The 20636-nt window shown below is 36.8% G+C and overlaps 1 protein-coding gene across 1 annotated transcript in view; it reads left to right on the top strand.

Moving 5' to 3' along the window:
* Positions 1–20636, top strand: part of LOC111143961 (ELKS/RAB6-interacting/CAST family member 2) — a 943496-nt gene that overhangs the window by 381430 nt on the left and 541430 nt on the right. The window contains exon 8 of the mRNA XM_022497998.1: positions 17561–17728. Coding sequence (XP_022353706.1) covers positions 17561–17728 — 168 coding nt within the window. The remainder of the gene's footprint in view (positions 1–17560; positions 17729–20636) is intronic.

Here is a 20636-nt window from a genome sequence, read left to right as displayed (position 1 = left end):
AGACAGGGGGAAGCAGGCTCCCCAGCGAGCAGAGAGCCCAATGTGAGGCTCGATCCCAGGACCCTGAGATCATGACCCGAGCTGAAGGCAGGGGCTTAACCCCCTGAGCCACCCTGGTGCCCCAAGTTCTTTATGTATTTTATATACAAATATCTTCTTTCATTACATAGGTTGCCTTTTAGTCTTGCTGATTGTTTCCTTTGCTACGTAGAAGCTTTTTATCTTGATGTAGTCCCAATTGTTTATATTTGCTTTTGTTTCCCTTGCCTCAGGAGACATATCTAGAAAGAAGCGGCTATGGCTGATGCTAAAGAGGTTACTGCCTATGTTCCTTCTAGGATTTTTATGGTTTCAGATCTCACATTTAGGTCTTTAACTCAGTTTGAATTTATTTTTGTGTATGGTGTAATAAAGTGGTCCAATTTTTTTTTTTGGATATTGATGTCCAGTTTTGTCAGTACCATTTGTTGAAGAGACTGTTCTTTTCCCATTGAATATTCTTTCCTGCTTTGTCAAAGATTAATTGAGCATATGGTTGCAGTTTTATTTCTGGGTTTTTCTGTTCTGTTCAATTGATCTATGTGTCCATTTTTGTGCCAGTACTGTACTGTTTTGATTACACAGCTTTGTAATATAACTTAAAGTCCAGAATTGTGAAACCTCCAGCTTTGCGTTTCTATTTTCATGATTACTTTGGCTATTCAGGATCTTTTGTGTTTCCATACAAATTTCAAGATTGTTTTTTTCTAGTTCTATGAAACGTATTGTTGATATTTTGGTAGGGATTGCATTAAATGTATAGACTGCTTTGGGTAGTATAGACAGTTTAACAAATATTTAACAATATTAGTTCTCCAAATCCATGAGCATGGAATGTCTTTTCATTTCTTTGTGTCCTCTTTAATTTCTTTCATCATGTTTTATGGTTTTCAGAGTACATGTCCTTCACCTCTTTGGTTGGGTTTATTCCTAAGTATCTTATTATTTTTGGTGCAATTGTAAATGGGTTGTTTTTTAAATTTCTCTTTCTGCTGCTTCATTATTGGTGTATAGAAATGCAACAGATTTTTGTATAGTGATTTTGTATCCTGAGACTTTACTGAATTCCTTTATCAGCTCTAGAAGTTTTTGATGAGTCTTTTGGGTTTTTAATATATAGTATCTTGTCATCTGCAAATAGTGAAAATTTTACTTCTTCTTTACTGATTTGGATTCCTTTTATTTTATTTTATTTTTTTGTTGTTGTCTAATTGCTGTGGCTAGGACCTCTAGTACTATATTGAATAAAAGTGGTAAGATTGGACATCCCAGTCTTGTTCCTGACCTTAGGGGAAAAGCTCTCAGATTTTCCCTATTAAGGATGATGTTAGATGTGGGTTTTTCATATATGGCCTTTATTATGTTGAGGTGTGTTTCCTCTAAACCTACTTCGATGAGGGTTTTATCACAAGTGGATATTAACTTTGTCAATTGCTTTTTCTGCATCTACTGAAATGAAAATATGGTTCTTTAAAAAAATATTTTATTTATTTATTTGACAGACAGAGATCACAAGTAGACAGAGAGACAGGCAGAGAGAGAGAGAGAGAGAGAAGGAAGCAGGCTCCCTGTTGAGCAGAGAGACCGATGGGCTTGATCCCAAGATCCTGGGATCATGACCTGAGCCGAAGTCAGAAGCTTAACCCACTGAGCCACCCAGACACCCCCCCTTTTTTTTCAAAGATTTTATTTGAAAATATGGTTCTTATCCTTTCTCTTATTGATGTGATATATTATGTTGATTGATTTGTGAATATTGAACCACCCTTGCAACCCAGGAATAAATCCCACTTGATCACAATGAATGATTTTTTTAATGTATTATTGAATTCTGTTTATGAGTATTTTGTTAAGGATTTTTAAATCTATGTTCATCAGAGATTTTGGCCTGTAGTTCTCTTTTTCAGTGGTGTCTTTTCTGGTTTTGGTGTCAGGGTAATGCTGTCAAATATGAATTTGGAAGTTTTCCTTCCTTTACCTTTTCTTTTGGCGGGGGATAGTCGGAGAAGAATAGATATTAATTCTTCTTCAAGTGTTAGTTAGAATTTATCTATAAAGCCATCTAGTCCTGTCATTTTTGGTCTCTTCTTTCCACTCAGAGAGTCCCCTTTAGTATTTCTTGCAGGGCTGGTTTAGTGGTCTTGAATTGCTTTAATTTTTGTTTGTCTGAGAAACTCCTTATCTCTCCTTCTATTCTAAATAATACCTTTGCTGGCTAGAGTATTCTTGGCTGCAGATTTTTCCCATTTAGCACTTCAGCACTTTGAATATCACGCCATTACCTCCTGTCTTGGAAAGTTTCTGCTGAAAAATCCCTTGCTAGCTTTGTGGGTTTTCCTTTGTAAGTTACTGTCTGCTTTTTTTTTTTTTTTTTTTCCCCATGCTGCTTTCAAAATTTTTCTTTATCACTGTATTTTGCCAGTTTCATTGCAAATGTCTTGGTGTGGATCTGCCTTTGTTGATTTTGATGAGAGTTCTCTCTGCTTCCTGGATCTGAATATCTGTTTCCTTCCCCAGATTATGGGAGTTTTCAGTTATTATTTCTTTCAATAAATTTTCTTCCCCCTTTTCTCTCTCTTCTTCTCTGGCACACGTATAATATGAATGTTACTGTGTTTGATGGAGTCACTGGGTTCCCTAAGTCTGTTCTTATTTTTCATAATTCTATTTTTTTCTCTTTTGTTCAGCTTGAGTACTTTCCATTACTCTGTCTCCTAGGTCACTAATTCATTCTTTGCTTCTTCCATCTTGTGATTCATTCTATCAGGCATGTTTATCATGTCTTTTTTTTTTAAATTAACATATAATGTCTTATTAGTCCCAGGGGTACAGGTCTGTGAATCTCCAGGTTTACACAGTTCACAGCACTCACCATAGCACATACCCTCCCCAATGTCCACAACCCAACCACCCTCTCCCTACCCCCTCACCCCAGCAACCCTCAGTTTATTTTGTGAGATTAAGAGTCTCTTATCATTTGTCTCCCTCCCAATCTGTTTCTCATGTCTTTATTGAGCCCTTTATCTCTGATAGGTTAGGTTATTCTTTTTCTCTTGTTATGTATCTCACTCATGTCTTCCACTCTTTCTTAAGTTCAGTGAGTGTTCTTATTATCATTACTTTAAATTCTCTATCAGGCATGTTACATATATCTGTTTTGCTTAGATCTCTGCCCATGACCTTGTCCTATTCCGTCATTTAGGGTAAATTTCCCTGTCTTCTCATTTTGTCTAAGTCTCTGTGCCTGTTTACTGTGTTAAGAAAGTCATCTACATTTCCTGTTCTTGAGAGTGATAGCCTTATGAAGTAGTTTCCTGCCATGTGGCATCCCCTCCTCCCCAGGGTCTGGCACTTCTGGGAATGTCTCCAATGTGTGCTGCTTGTGTTCTCCTGTTTTGTCCTGGCCACTTTATCCTCCAAGCCAGTCATCTGCAGAGGCTCTTTTTGCTTGTTGTGGGCAGTGTTTGGTCTCTGGTCTGAATGACATGTTTTAACTAGGTGTGGTCTGGTCTACTTGTGAAATGAGACCTGTTGCCATCACTGCTGGAACTTCCCCATAGAGAGATTTGGTGTGAGCAAGGGTTTAGGCTGATCTCCTTGGGGAGGGGGCCTGGTGTGCTGGGACTGAGGCAAGCGTGACTAGCAGGTGTGGTTCCACTGAATGTGGAGTGTGGGGCTTGTTGTATTAAGTAGCGAGTATCTGTACTGAACTGGTTCCCACAAGTGGGCCTATAGTAATGCTGAGGGGCATAGGAGGGAAATGGCATCAGCCAGTTCCTTTGTTCCCAGAGGTGTCTCTGAGTGCTGTCTCTCTGGATGTGCTTCAGTTTCCAGAGCATTTTAGAATTGGACAGAGAATAAAGTTACTATTTGCCACTGTGTAATATAATATATGGCTGCAAATAATGTATTTTATTTTTTATCATATATCATTATTTATATGTAAGTGTATATTATATATAATTAATAGGTTAAGATATGAATTTGAGGAGTCTAGCTTAAGAGCTTCTCTATACAGCTATTACTCTTACTTGGCTTTGAACAATGTATTAATAATATACTAGATAAAGTCTTGGCAGTTAAAATATGTACTGCCATAAATAATTCTTCAGGAAAGATTGTGCCCCTGCCTTCTCCTCTAACTGCAGCATTTCTGCCCTGAGAAGTGGTCAGTTGGAAAGGCAGATGACCAGTTGATTTCCTGGGAACTCTGGGCCTGATTGGATTTATGTTACTCTGAGCTCCCCAGAACAGTCAGTGGGGTGCCCTAGTTAACTTACAATTGTAATTGACTAATCTTAATTTAATCCTTGTTTTTATCACTTATGTAACTGAGCATATTGTAGATATTCAACAAACTCTTACTTATTTGCTTATGTGTTCTTCCGGAAATATTCTATGTACACATAAGCACATATTCCTTCTATCATTCTAAGTTGGAAACATTATTATACTGGAACTCACATTGCATTTTATATTTGTTTTTTGCAAATATTTTCTCATTTGCCTTTTGTCTTTTTTCATGAAGGCATTTTCATTTTTATTTAGTCTTATTTGTATATCTTTTCCTTTATGGTATTTGAGCTTTTTCTCTTGCTTAGGAAGTACTTCTATAGAGTATTCCCCCACTTATCTGCAGTTTTTCTTTACATGGTTTCAGAGATTCAGTAGGAGCCTAATGCTGTGTCAAAATGCCTTTGTCATTCACCTCATTTCATGTCATTATGTAGGCATTTTATCATTTCATATCATCACAAACAGAAGGGGGTGAGTATGATAGAAAAAATATCTTGAGAGAGGAAAAAGGAGAGAGACCACATTCACATCAGTTTTATTATTGTATATTGTTATAATTATTATATTTTGACATTAGTTATTGTTAATCTCTTACTGTGCCTAGTTTATAAATTTTATAAAATTTATCATAGTTATCTATGTATAGGAAAAAACATAGTATATATAGAATTTGGTACTATCTATGGTTTTAAGCATCTACTGGAGGTTTTGGAACATATCTCTGCAGATCAGAGGGGACTACTATACTTTGGAAATAAAAAGAAGAGCCCCCATAATTTTTTCTAGAATTTTCATGGTTTAAGTTTTTTACATCTAACTCTTTATTAGGAATTTATTTTTGTGATTAGGAGTTAGTTAAGTCTTTATTTTTGTTATTTTTGTAAGTTGACAGTCAGTTTTCAGTCATTATTAATTAAATAATCCATATTTTCTTTATTGAATCTAAATCTCACTTTTATCATATAGTATATTTCCATAAGTATGGGGTGCCTGGGTGGTTCAGTTGGTTGAGTGTCCAACTCTTGATTTTGGCTCAGGTCATGATCTCAGGGTCATGAGATTAAGCCTGCATAGTCTGCTTGAGGTTCTCTTTTTCTCTCTGCCTTTCCCCTGATCTTCTCTGTCTCTCTCTCAAATAAATAAATAAGTCTTTGAATTTCCATAAGTGTGTGAATCTATTTTGGATTTCCTCTTTGTCTTTCTGAATCAATACCAAACTCTTTTAATTACCAAAGTGTTTTTTTAAAGTTAACTTAATTTTTTCAGTGTTCCAAGATTCATTGTTTATGCTCCATACCCAGTGCTCCATGCAATATGTGCCCTCCTAAATACCCACCTCTAGGCTCACCCATTCCCCCACCCCCTTCCTTCCCAAATCCTCAGTTTGTTTCTCAGAGTGCACAGTCTGCTCAGATTTCCCCCAATTCATGTTTCCTTTCCTTCTCCTTATGTCCTCCATGTTACTCCTTATGCTCCACAAGTAAGTGAAACCATATAATAATTGACCCTCTCTGCTTGACTTATTTCACTCAGTATAATCTCCTCCAGTCCTGTCCATGTTGATACAAAAGTTGGGTATTCATCCTTTCTGATGGAGGAATAATATTCCATTGTATATATGAACCATATCTTCCTTATCCATTCGTCTGTTGAAGGGCATCTTGGCTCTTTCCACAGTTTGGTGATTGTGGCCATGGCTGCCATGAACATTGGTGTACAGATGACCCTTCTTTTCACTACATCTGTATCTTTGGGGTAAATACCCAGTAGTGCAATTTCAGGGTCATAGGATAGCTCTATTTTTAATTTCTTAAAGAATCTCCACACTGTTTTCCAAAGTGGCTGTACCAACTTGCATTCCCACCAACAGTGTAAGAGGGTTCCCCTTTCTCCACATCCTCTCCAACACTTGTTGTTTACTGTCGTGTTAATTTTGGCCATTCTAACTGGTGTAAGGTGGTATCTCAGTGTGGTTTTGATTTGTGTTTCCCTGATGGCTAATGATGATGAACATTTTTTTCATGTGTCTGTTAGTCATTTGTATGTCTTTGGAGAAGTGTCTGTTCATGTCTTCTGCTTATGTTTGACATGGTTATCTGTTTTTTGGTTGTTGAGTTTGAGGAGTTCTTAATAGATCTTGGATATCAGCCAATATATTTTAGTATCTGGATCACTCACTTTCAGACATCATAAAAATTTGGGGTGATAATGACTTTAGAGGCCATTGAACAAAATTGTATTGGTTTATAGAGGTGGTACCTGAGTCCCTGAGAAGCAAGTGATTTCTGCAAGTGATTTCTGGCACCTCCACGTACCAGCAGAGCCATAAATGAACCTGGAAGCAGCCTGGTGGAGTGGATGTTGAACCAGAAGATGGGGCTTTAATGCAGTCTACTGAGATAGCTCTACAGGCCCTCAGAGCTTCAGTGTTATTACTTGTAAACAATAACTCCCTCCCAGGTGGCCCCGAGGAATGCATAAGACACTCTGGTGCATCACACTATGAGGTACAGGGGACATCTTGAAAATATTCAATTGACTCTGAGCTAGGGCCTTCTGAGTCTAATTAAGTGGTGTGTCCTCAGTTCACCACACTCAAACTTTTCATATCTATGCCATGACTTAAAATTTCATGGCTAAAAGATACTCGATAAACAATCTTTCCTAAATACTTCTGAAAGATATTATGTGTTCTTAGAAAATCAAGGTTTTTGTGCTGAAATAGATGCAGGAAAAGGTGAGTTAGGTAAGATCTTTGTTATGGGATGTCAAAACTTTAGTATACTAATGTCTACCATAAATTAGGAAAGCTAGCCACATTTCCCCAGTTAGCTTGATCATGGAACACACCTCTACTCCTCCATTTAATATTTGCACAACACCCAGGAAGATTTTAAAGAATAAATACTATTTACTTAGAGAAGTTTGTTTTACACTTGAGAAGAAAAATAAATTCCTTTTAAAAGAAAAAAAATGAAAAGAACGTTGTAGACACTCAGTATTGCTTAATGTAATAATTATTACTTTTGTTACTTAATTAGGTACAAAGAGAAGACTAGGCACGCCTATAACTTACAGACCTATGAAGCCAAATCAAAATCACACACTAAATGAAAATATAGTGCCAAAGTGTATAAAACTTAAACTAATGATATTAAGTTTATATGGAAAAAGATTATTTGCTAGACATTAATTTATACTTGATATGAATATGGTGCCAACCACTATGGCTCAGGTGCTAGTAAGGGAGGTCTGCATAGTGGTGTTCTGTGAGATACCATGCTTTCTCAGATTGCTGTTTCTGTAGTTCTGATGAACCCCTTGTTTGCATGGCCACCATGATATCTGATGGCAAAGATTTTAAGGGAATGTATCAGAGAAATAAGAAGTCCTTTTGTGCTTTCTCCATTTTACCCCCAAAGGAATCTTAAATGCAAACACAAAGGCAGATATTGAAATCTTTTAACAATTCTTGCTTATAAGGAGTTATTTTTTGATCCAGAATAAATTGATTTAACTTTTGAGATAATCACCAAAAAGAAAAGACAACATAAAACAATTCTTGTAGCAAACTAATGTACCCTTGATCACAGTGCCCATCCTCCTGGAGTCTGGGTCTTGATTTGAGTGATATGACTTTAAAATATGGGTTTAATTATTCTTTAAATAAAATGACTACAGTTCCTTATTTCTCAGTCATTAACAAACATGTCAAGCATACCTAGATGGAGATTACTTATCTGGATTTATTGAAAAGCACTGACTTTGAGATCATAAAATTATTACTTAATCTAGGTACTAAATTATCAGTGATTTTAGTTCTTTGGGCTTCAGTGATAGTTTACAAAGTTCATGGCATATTTAAATAGAAACAGTATTTAAAAATTTCATGTTAAAATGCATCTTCTTGTTTAAATATAAAGTGCTTACTTGAAGGGAAGGTGCAATATGAATGAAACATGGTGTTTTCTTAAACTTGTTTTTTTGATAATAGTGAATGTTTTGAAGATGAGGTTTTTAAATGTTAGGAGGTACTAAGATTGATAGCTTTGCAAATTGGTTTTAAGTATTTTGAATTTATAACTATCATCATGTTGCAAAATAACATTGACTTTGGAATGGCTTACTTCCTTTTGTAGTAATTCAAAAATATTATGACAGCTATAGTTTTATAGTGAGCATAAAAACCAGTGAGGTAAGTTCAATGAGGTAAGGTTAGTGTTGGAAGTTTTATTAACAAAAACTTTAAGTATTAACACATGAGTTACAATTCCCATGTGTTTTCAGAAATTTGCTGGAACTGAACTGAACATTAAATTTTGAACTTTGGACTAGTCACTTAAAACCACCTAATTTTAGTGTAAGAAGTAGCCAAAAACTTAAGTATGAAAACAGGCTTTATAAAGTTGGCTGGATTATTAACCCACATATGATACAAATTCTTCCATGTGGGTGATATGAAGCACTCTTAACCAAGCATTGTTTTCTTCAAGTAGGTGGCATGTGGGTCTTGAGTAAAATTTTTTGACAGGTAGGTAAGACAAAATGCATCTTTACAACCTGAAAATCTCAACTGTGTTATTAACAAGCTGGTGATTGTAACTTAACTTTTATAACCACAGCATGTGGTTATACAATACTAAATATCCCTGAATTTTAGTTTTTCTGTTGAAATAGTATAAGGGCACAGACTTATAATTTAGGAGAAAGGTATATTGTAAATTATGAAGCACTTTATAATATAGCCATTATTGTTTCTTTTCGTGCTATCTAAATATCTTAAAATATAATATAGGTTTTTTGCCTTGGTCAAATGCATAAGCGTTTGATTGCTAAAGGTAAGCCAGCCCACAGAAGCAGAACCATGTAGTCCAATTATTCCCAGTCATTATCAATCTACTGACTGAGTGAGCAACATGACGGTAAATACATCATTGACATTCCCCTTGAGGAGCTTAAAGGCATAATAGAAATGACCAAATCTCTTGCTACTCATAACTGTGTGGAGAAGAGAGACCTTAAAAATAAAGATAAAAAACAAGGAATCTTTTTAGGAAAGGGATATCTCTTGGTTTTCAGTGGTATTGTCATCTTTTTACAAGTGTTTATTAACTTGATTTCAAACTGCTGCTTTTAAGTGGGAGTTAATTTTAAATGGGTAGTAGATGTCCTAATTAGTCTTTGGGAGGAATATAAATAAAAGTACAGGACTGCTTATCCATACATAAATTAGACTGTAGTACAGGTCTGTTGTGTCAGGGTCTTCCAAATTATATAGCCATTTACCTTTTGGATGCTTCCTTGCTTCTCAAACTATGTGTAACTTAATCTCAGACTCTTGTTTTCCCACCTCTAAGTCTGATTCTCCCTAATCTTTCCCTGCACAGGCAATAGTTGCATTATCCAAAGAGTTTCTTCAGCCAGGAATTATTTTTTATTCCTTCCTTCCTTTCATCCCTATACATATAAACCCTTAGTTCTGCCAGCTGCCTTCTGATTGTATCTCAAAATATGTCTCAAGTACGGCCTAGGTCTTCCTCTCTATCACCTCCATCCTGGTTGTGGCAGCTACTGTCTCTCCTCTGGTTGACTGCTGTAGCTCCCTACCTGTCCCCAGACTCCATTCCTGCCTCCTGTCTATTCGTATAACAGCATCCAATTGTCCCATTCATGACCGATAAAAAGACTATTTGGCCTTTAATAATTTCCATGCTTTCTGGTTCAACAAAGTACACTATATTTACCTTGTGTGTTTCTTGCTACAGATCTAAAATTAATCATTTCTACCATGAAACCGATTTCTTTTAGTGAGATACGGTTTTTAAAGACCACGGTCTGAGCATTTTGGTTAGGTGTTCATTGATACAGAAGTAGTCACTTTTTCTAATCTGTTTTTGTTTTAAGATTATTTATTTATTTATTTATTTATTAGAGAAAGAAACAGAGTGAGAGAGAGGGAGAAGCATGAGTGGAGTAAGGGGCAAAGGGAGAAGCAGACTCCCTGCTAAACAGGAAACCCAGTCTGGGACTTGATCCCAGGACCCCAGGATCATGATCTGAGCCAAAGGCAGATGCTCAGCTGACTGAGTCACCCAGGCTCTCCTTTCTTAAAGAAGCCTCTTTGATGGACAGAGCTAGAAAATAATTTTTTAAAAGAGAAAATACATCATCTGTTCATAAAGATCCATGAAGACCATTTAGTGTTCTAAGATTGCACAGTAAAGAGCAGCTATTGGTTAAATATACCATTTTACTGAATACCAAAGTGTCTTTCCAGGTTTGATTTACAATAGCCGATATTTGCTAAATCATGAATTTTATAATTTTGTGTGCATACAAGCACAAACATATACATTTTCACCAATAAACACAAATATTCACAAATCAGCCTTTTGTCATTCCATTTTTATAAGTATTTTATGTAAGCTTTTAGATTTTATTTTGTATTACTTCCCACTTATTCTAAAAATTGTGTTTACTGATGATATTGACATAATCATTGTTTTCTCTACCTCACCTCCAACTTTACGAATATATGGTTCATTCAATAAGTCATAGACCTGATGGCCTTATTAAAAAGTTGTATGTCTAAGCTAGAACAATGCCTAGTACAAAATCGATTCTTAATATTTATTAAATGAATGTGTATTCTAGTTATTATATATTTTTTAAAAAAGCTCCTATAGAGAGGAAAAATCTGAAATCAAAATAGCCGCAGAAATCCAAGAGTAGAAGGGCATAACCCAACCAAGCATAGTGTAAGAGATAGACATAACCTCATATATATAGCTGGTGTTTGATGGTACAGCTGCTGAAGGACATTTTTTCTGAAAGGTAACTTTTGCTATAATTAGGATTGGTATAAAAAGAGTTTTTAAAAAGCAATGATTATTCTAAATTCTTCTCTTCAACAAGACTCCAGAAAGACTGTGCTAACAGAATCACCAACCAATTAGGTCATTGACAGTTATGTGGTTCTCTTTGACAAAGATCAGGGATGGTTAGACAAGGAAGACTGTAGGATTCATGCCCCATGACCTTGCCTTTATGTAGTACTTCACAACCTCTCAAAGTGCTCCTTCAAGTTCCTGCTGTCCATCCTTTTGAGGCCAAAAATGGTTTACTAGCTGGGTCAATGATGCGATGATATTTTCTGGGTAGAGCTCGGCCAACCTTGTTTGGGCCAGAATCCACCCTAAAGCATTTTTATGCAGGGGATATTGAAATCTAAAGGTTGAAACTTTTGTGCTTACTAGTCATAGACTTGCACTGTCCAAAGTGATAGCTATGAGCCATATGTGGCTATTGAACACCTGGATTGTGGCTTGTCCTAATTGAGATATGTTGAAAGGGTAAAATAAATGTTGGATTTTGAAGAAAAAAGAATGTAAAATGCCTCATTAATATTTTTCATATTGATTACAGGTCAAATAATGTTTTGGATATAGTGGGCCAAATTAAATACATTATTAAAAGTGATCTTACCTGTTTATTTTTATTATTTTTTTTACAGGGCTACTAGAAAATTTAAAATTACAGATGTGGCTTACATCATATCTACATTGGACAAACCATCTCAAATCTTGTTCCTAGGAGAGTAGGAGTACTTGTGTAGCATTTCTAGCCAATCTACACATCTCAAACACCACTCACATCACCAAGGAAAAATCACTCCTCACATCAATTATGTTAATTGACCAGATTTCAGGTGTTCATCAAATATAAAGAGTATCTTGGAACTTTTGGTAGCTGACTATGGCATGCCAGCTTTTAATTAAAGTCTTTCATAGGCTAATTAACTACCCCTAGAGAATTTATTTCCAGTTGGGAAATACACCCATCCACCCACCCACCCTTAAGCCCCTACACACACACACACACACACACACACACACACACACACACACACATACACACACATACACACACACACATTATACAGTGTATGCTGAAATATTTTAAAGTAAATGACAGACAATATAACACCAAGCTACTTGTCAGAGCACAAAATCTTATTTGCTGAGTCTCCACTTTTCCTGAGGGCTGCTGATTAGCAATCTTTATTGCATTCCTACAGTATATAAATCACTGAGTTAGTAGTTGTAGAAAGCAGAAGAGTATAATAACAATAGCAAAGATTTATTGAGTGTTTCTAGGTGCCAGGCACTGTGCTAAGTGCATTACATTTAATTTAATTTAATCTTCAAAATAACTTGATGAAGGAGGTATTGTTATCATCCTCATTTTGCTTCTAACACCTTACTGTGTTCCTGAAATTTGGAAGGCCTATGGGTAAGTCCGTGGCCATTACCATGGGCGTCTTGAACATATATATTTGCAATGCAGAGACTTTTGCAAAACAGAGTTGTCCACTTGGGCCACTTTACTATACAAATGGAAGTTCAAACCAATGTGCTTCAGAGTATTCTTCCTCTTTGATCTTTTTCTCTCTGTTCCCAAGATCTTGACATTTGACCTTAGTGTCCACTCCCCAGGGTTCCGCTACTTGCTCCATTTAGTTCTGTCCTTGCTTTCTGTCTTTACCCCCCTTCTTTGGATTTGGGGTGAAAGGCTAGGGGAAAATAGATTTTGAGGTCCTACACGTAGAAGGAGTAAAGGGAGGAATAATGGCCCTTTTTCTTTTAGGTTTGTAGCAATTTCTAAGACCTTTCTAGTTTTAAGGTACCCACTCCTTAGCAAAACCAGTGGAAATTATAATAATTTCTGAGTAGTTTGACACATGATACTGTAAATCCAGCCCATGTTGAGGGTTGAGGATTAGAGCAACAGAAGGTAGGGAGTGACCCTGCTTCTCATGGTCACTTGGATCCAGATTTATGGGGGTTCTACCATCTTACAGCTCTACCATCTGGAAAATGTAGCTTTCAAGATCTCCGAGTAAGGGAAAGAATGTGGGGATGGATGGACAGGAAGTGACATATGTCACTTCTGCTTACATTTCATGAATAAAACACATACCCCCATCTTGCTGCAAGGGGCTGGGAAGGGAGATCTTCCCTGGGTTCAGGAAGGAAAGGAGAATTGGATGTGAGTGAGAACTAGTGGTTACCACAATAGCAAGTTTTCGATTTTAGGTTATTTTTAGTGTTTGGGTCTTTGGAGGCTGTGTACATTATACATACTTTCAACTTGAAACTTTCTCCCCATTTGAATGATTGCAAGTTAAATCAAATTCAAATATACCCTTAATCCAAGTCTGCTATTAGGAAAAACAAACAAACGAAATTTTGAATGTGAAATAAAACTATATTGGGAGTTTTGTGAGTGTTCCAGTTTCATTTTCTTTTAAAATTGTTCTTTGTGATAGTGTGTTTATTCAATTCCTGAAGTGTTGTCAAGTAAGTTGTATTTAATCTGCGAAAATTTTCAAGTGGCTCCTTTCCCCTCTCAAGGGTTTTTAAAATTTTTTTTTTATTTTCTCAAGTTTTGCTGTAGTCATTTTACGTTTGATTTTTTAAAAATTATTTATGGCACATCAAGTAGCACTTAGTGTTTGGTCACAACATTGAAACTGTTTCCGAAGCCTATGCAAAATATAGCAGAAAGGTCGGGAAGCTTATGTATAGCACTTCTAGAAACATACCTCACCATTGGAACTGCTTATAATTCCTGGGTGCTGACATAAAGATTAATAATATTTAACTCTGATTTTGGCAATTTTTGCCCATTTTATTACCATGGTCCTTTTCTTTCAAGTTAGTACCTGGAGCTGAAGTGATAACAAATATTTCATTTTTTATACTGCTGGATAAAAGGTTAAATTTTCATAAGTTACAAGCGCTTACACACACACACACACACACAAATACACATACAACTGGATCAGAAGGAAATGAGTAATTCTCCTAAAATGAAAAGATTGTCCTAGTTTTAACTTTAGGTGACTAGTTCCCATGCAGTTAAGTCATATGTAAAAATTGGAAATTCAGCCTATGGGTCTTTGTGTGCTGACTATATCATATAGTTCTAATTTTCTTTTGTTTTTCTGGGAAATGATGGTGCTCTTTGCCTTGCCAAGTTTTATTATTGAGTCAACTGCCAAAGTTTAAGAGAGAGAGAGTCAAGGCCCTTAAAATTATTTGGTGTTGAGTGAAGAGGCAGAGAAAGGTATTTCATATTCCCAAACATTTTAACTTTTATGTCTCTACCTGATGTTGGAATATAATCTAACCGTCAAGGCTTTTCTGATTCTTTTATAAATGATGTACACTGTTGAGTGAAGTCCAGACATTTGTGAGGAGAACCCAATTTGGAAATATATATTCAGATTTTTAATTGACTGTATTCTTTCTTTCCTGATCTTCCCTGTATTTAAACTTCTGTGTATCAGGAGGCCTGTGTGCCTGCTTGTGGTTTTGCACCATCTGGAAGTTAAAATTTGATTTTTAGAAATGATGTCATACTTGCTTACTGCAAACTGGGCTAATGTTGGTTTAGAATTGGATGCAGTTCAGGTCAAAGTTTTATTTTTTAAAAAATAGACCCTTAAACCTCATGTCTTGATTCTAAGAGACTGCAAAGCTATAAGGGTAGGCTGAAGTGATTGAAGGTCATGATTAAAATTCCTTTGAAACTAATAAATGCATTTGGGTGCATGGAAAATAAATTCCCAAACAGAAAACCTTAGCTGGCACAGGCTGTTTCCTACCATTTAGAGTTTGGGTGTTGTGAGCAGTGTGTTGATTGTGGCCATCCTTACTCTCTATCTTACTCCTGGAGAAGTATTCTTACACCTAGGGTTGTGTCTCTTCTAGGCTCAGAAAGATGTGGCAGGACACTAATAGATCACTTGTGGCAAGAAGGCACAGTAAATGTGAAGCATATTATTTATCATTACAGAGTGTCTTTTTCTAAACTCTCTCCAGCACAATTTACTACCTCCCATGTTGTAATTTATTTATATCACAGTTTTGAATGTTGAGTGTTTCCTCTACTCCAGATATAGACCATCCATTTTTGACAGCTAGAATGCAGGACTAATGGGACCACAGTTTCTTCTCAGATTCACACTGAGTCCTGGTCAGCCTGTAAGGGCCATAGAAATCTAGGGGCTGGGAAGTGAAGGGGATATTCATGTCCTGGGGATCTTCCCTTGACTAAATGAAAATTCACGCCAGCTGCACTAAAGCTTAAGCATCCCAGATTCTCAAATGACCTATCTTTGTTTCAAGTCCTCTCCATCTACCAAACTAGAATAACATCTCTTTGGGGTTTCATCCTATCTGGCAAAAAAAAAAAAAAAAAAAAAATGCGATTTTTAGTTTATACATAAAAGATGGCACTCCAGATTATAGTAGTGGCTATATCCCCTTCACTTCCCAGCACCTAGATTTTTATGGTTCTTATCTAAGAAGAGGCATGGCCATCAGATGTTTAAGGAATCTGCTGTTTCCACCTTATGTGGTCACAGAATGTCCATCTTGTCTCATAATGTGGCCAGGGTCCTTCTGCCAACCGGGCTTCAAGTATTTGTTCACCCCTTCCCTTGCTGGGACCTCCTTTCTAGGACAAAAACTGGAAAAACTCTCTACTCATCAACCTCCCATCACCCTTGACCTTTAGAAACACAACTTTAGTGCTTCTTTCTTGGAAAGGGGTAAAAAAGGGAGTTTCTACTCTGATAACTTTATTTCTTTTTTTAAAAATTTTTTATTTTTTAAAAAATATTTTATTTATTTATTTGACAGTGACAAATCACAAATAGGCAGAGAGAGAGAAGGAAGCAGCCTCCCTGCTAAGCAGAAAGCCCTAATGTGGGGCTCGATCCCAGGACCCTGAGATCATGACCTGAGCTGAAGGCAGAGGCTTTAACCAACTGAGCCACCCAGGCGCCCCTGATAACTTTATTTCTAATATCATCATTCTTTCCTGATGTATTCTACCTAAGACTGATTCTTGCCTTTAACATAAAAAAATGTCAGACACTTAGGGGGTTCCAACCTTTTTGTTCTATAGATAGGGAAACTGAGGCTGGAGGGGTGGTAGGGGAGTTATTTGTCCTAATTCTCATAGCTAGATAGAAGCAGAACCCAGCCTAAAACCAAAGTGTCTTTTCCAGTGTGCCAACTTGCCTTTTGAATCTGTGTCCTGATAGAATTTATATATCTATTTATTTTGGCTTATTATGGTATTCCTGCCTCTTTTTTCTTTTTAACATTTTTGTCTTTTTTTTTTTTTTTGGTCCAAATTTTATTTGCTGGTAGTATAATAGACAAATGCTCAACAAGACTTGTGATGAGATGCAGCAGACCCCTACTTACCCCTATCCCATTTCTTCTTCCCCAAGACAACCTATTTTAACTCTTTTTGCCTGGTGATTTTGGTATCTCTAAGTAACATGCTTGCCTCACTACTACTTCTTCTTCTTCTTCTTCCCCCCCCCAAACATAATTTAATTTTTATTATTTTGTTTGTTTTCATTATGTTCAGTTAGCCAACTCACTATTTCTTGATTGTTGCTGTAGCTACTATCCATCAAATTTCTGGTATGGAGGGTGAGGATTAAATTCTCCCATCACCCCCAAATCTCACATTACCCATGTAAACTTTTTTTGCACTTGGTCTTTGGAATATTAAGTGTGAAAAATAAAGCTTATATTTCCTCATTTTATTACTGAATTTGAAAAGCAGGAATTGTAATAATCTAATTTTTGAGCTAAGGTAGAAATAGGAATTTTTGTATCTTTTTTGTTTCTTTAATATTTGGAAAGCAGTCTTTCATAACACTGGAGAATGGTCATTTCCATAGCATTTCCTTCCTCTTGGCAACCTGTATTTTTCTAATTCAGGAGTGTTTCTCTACTTGTCAGTCTTGTTCTTCCAGATGTCTGTGACATGGCTCATTGTGTTCTCCATATTCTTGGAGGATGCTGCAGAGCCTGAGCAAGTTTGTACCCTCCCTGCACAATGGATTATCAATGTGCTTTGTTTTCCAGCTTATGGGTTCATAACAGGGAGACATACTACTATTTCATAAAAACTTTTGATTTTAAAAAAAGCATCACTGTTCAGATACACACACAATGGGATTTTAAGGTAAATACAGGCTGTTAAAACACATGGCATTGAGATGAGCATGAGCAATGGTACAACCATGCTGTGCTGAAAAGGCACACTGCTGTCCCACTCCCTCCCAGGGCATGACTGATGGTTACTGATGACCACTGTGTAAAACTGCCCCCTTCTTTCTTTTTCCTGACTTCAGGTAGATGCGCTGAGGTTACGACTGGAGGAGAAAGAATCTTTTCTCAATAAAAAAACAAAGCAGCTGCAGGACCTCACGGAAGAGAAGGGGACACTGGCTGGAGAGATTCGAGACATGAAGGATATGTTAGAAGTGAAGGAAAGAAAAATCAATGTTCTTCAGAAGAAGGTGAGTAGCTGACATAAGCCCTTTAGCTTGGGAATTGGAATCATCCATGTTCTGTCATTTCAGAGAAATTTTTAAGCACATGGAAGAGAAGAAACTATTTTTTTTAAAGTTTTAGATTAGGAAGTATAAACTTTTCACTTACTGGTATTTAACTTACTGTTTGTTGTATCATGCCATTTTTAGCATAGCCTGATGAATTTTCTATTTGATTACCTGAAAACTAAATAGTGATGATTCTTTCTATATTTTCCAGCTTAAATATAGAGATAATTATACAAATTTAGATATACATCTAAAATAATTACAAGTCTGAAAAGTTAGTTATTTTTTTCCTTATGGAGAGTTGAGCAATGTATTCTGCAGGTCGTTAAGATATTTTAGATGCATTTTTTATTTATGTATGTTTTAGTACATCTTACTCTTGTTGAACCCATACTGATTTTGTGTGTGTGTGTGTGTGTGTGTGTGTGTGTGTGAGTGATGACTATTGTTTACCTCTATTACTTAACTGGAATCAATGAGACAATATATAATAAGCTCCCGACTACAGTCACCTAACACAGAAGACGCTTGATCTAGCTAGGGCCCCTCTTTCCTTTTTTCCCTCAGCAGCTCATTTTCTCTGTTGTAAGGGATCCAGATTTGGGGAATCCACCCTGATTTTTTTTTTTTTTTTTAATTCCCGTTTTCTACCAGCATGGAAACTGGGTAGGAACCGGTGGTGGGCAGGAGGAGCCAGCTGGCTGGGACGCTGCCATAAACAGGCATGTTGCTGGGCACCCAGGCTACGGCTGCTGACAAATGAACTCTAATTGGCCCCTCCTTCTGGTGTTATTTGCCACTATCATCTCCCACCTTGTTTATACCAGCAACATCCTAGCCGTTTTTCGTTTCCACCCGTACCTTTCCTATAGGCTGTTCTGAACATAAAAGCTGGAGTAGGCCTTTTAAAACATGAAACAGTTTATATCAGTCTGATCAAAACTCTCCAGTCATAGTAACCACCTACATAATTTTGCAAAATGAAAATCATTCACACTTTATTGAGAATTTCTGGATGAGCATGAAACCAAGCCCAGGGCTCTTCTGAGCATGGGGCCTTCCCTGTGCTGCTATATAAGTCACATGCCCCTGAAGTAACCCCCAGCCCCTGTGGATTCCATCCTCACTCTCAGGGTATTGGTGATCTGATGGATCATATTATCAATTCATTTCTGTTGAAATCTTTACAGACAAGGCTCTGGTAGTTTGATCTTCCCTTTGCAGCTCCAGCTAATTGGTACAGATGTATAGAAGAGAGCTCAGAAGACGTGACCAAGGACCCTTGAATCAATGGGGCTATCAAGGGCAGATAGGACTAACAGAGAGACAGAATGGCAATTCTTGGGGCAGGTACTAAGGATTCAAAAGAAAACTTTTCATTTAAAATCCCCAGCAGTGAATAATGATGAAAGCTGACATTTATTGAACTTATGTTGAACACTGTATGCTGGATACTTTGCTATGCTCATTATATGCAATGTTTACTTATTTTTTTTTTACCATAATCCTTTGAGGCGTGTATAGTTATTAACCCCAGGAAACTGAAGGACACTGAAGCCTATGGTAGGCTTGCCCAAGGTCATGCAACCTAGATGCAAGTTTTTTGGTTTTTTGTCTTTGAGAAAATAGAATAAAGTGGTTATAACAAGTTGAGAGAATAGGCCTCATTTTCCTTTGGACCTCAAGTTTTATGATGATACCAGGTGTCAATCAATGAAGAACATCACAATTGCTTGTTTTACAAGGAGCTGAGACTAAGTGCTCTGACTCTTGAGGAATAAATGACATTGATGTTCTTGGTAAAGAATTTGGGAAGGTACTTTCAATGCAAAAGTGACAAATGACATTTCTGATGTGCACATTTTGCAAAATTTTATACTTTGCTCCAAAAGCAAGGCTCAAAGGTGTGGGACTAGTTTGGAAGTTCTAGAACAAAGCCAATGGTATATTATGGCTCCTTTGGGAACATGATTATAATCCCACTTATTTAAACCATGTAGATAATGGATTAGGAAATATTTCATGTGTATTCAGAGCAGTTCTTTAGCTTCAGGTTTTTTTTTTTTTTTTCACTGAGTGTTAACCAATCCATTTGAGAAGGAAATAATACCACTGACAACCTAGTGTGGGGGAAGGAGTTCTATTATACCTGCCATGTAAAGGAGAGATAATTCCCAAAGAAGTAATGCACACAATTCAGAAACCAACTCAAAATGTGAAACTAATACAGAAGCTAATGGGCCAATGAAACATTGTCTTTGGGACTGGAGACTCCTTCAAGTTTTGACCACATTCAGCATAATTGGCTGTTTTAGGGCAGGCCTGGATTGGAACAGCATAAGCTTTGGATTAGGGTGTGTTGGCATGAAAGAAATAATAAACTTATGTCAATGTCAGACATGTAGTATTACTTAATATTTCTTTCTTATAGACTCTTTGGCAACCAGCACTGTGTTTTGATGCCAATAGAAATGGGTATGCTCCTTTCATAGCCATGTTTAACCTGGCGAAGCTAGGCTTGCACCTCGTATCTGTCAGTCTTGCCTTTAGAGTCCTGGGTCTCAGAAATCTTGTGTCCTCCATAAGCCACGTGAATAGGTCACATGACTAGGCAGCAGGCATGAACACAGTGCTTAGAGCATTTTGTTACTTGAAGAAGGAAGTGAAGTTGAATAAACAGAGAACCAGGTGACGGAGTATCTCTGAGCAAGCTTTTGTAGGAAAAGAGCAGTCATTGAGCATGGATTTTGGTTTTACTGCCATACTTTTGGCTCTACTCCATAATTCCCAGCCATGGAGTTCTTTTAGTAAGGGACAAAAATGTACAGGTATGAAAATTGTTCAGTAGAGTATCCTCTTATGGCTG

Source organism: Enhydra lutris, unplaced genomic scaffold (assembly GCF_002288905.1).
Source record: "Enhydra lutris kenyoni isolate GAN:26980312 unplaced genomic scaffold, ASM228890v2 scaffoldscaffold10, whole genome shotgun sequence".
Taxonomy (NCBI): Eukaryota; Metazoa; Chordata; class Mammalia; order Carnivora; family Mustelidae; genus Enhydra; species Enhydra lutris.
The sequence above is the reverse complement of the archived record's forward strand: the minus strand, read 5'-3'. Positions and strand labels throughout refer to the sequence as shown.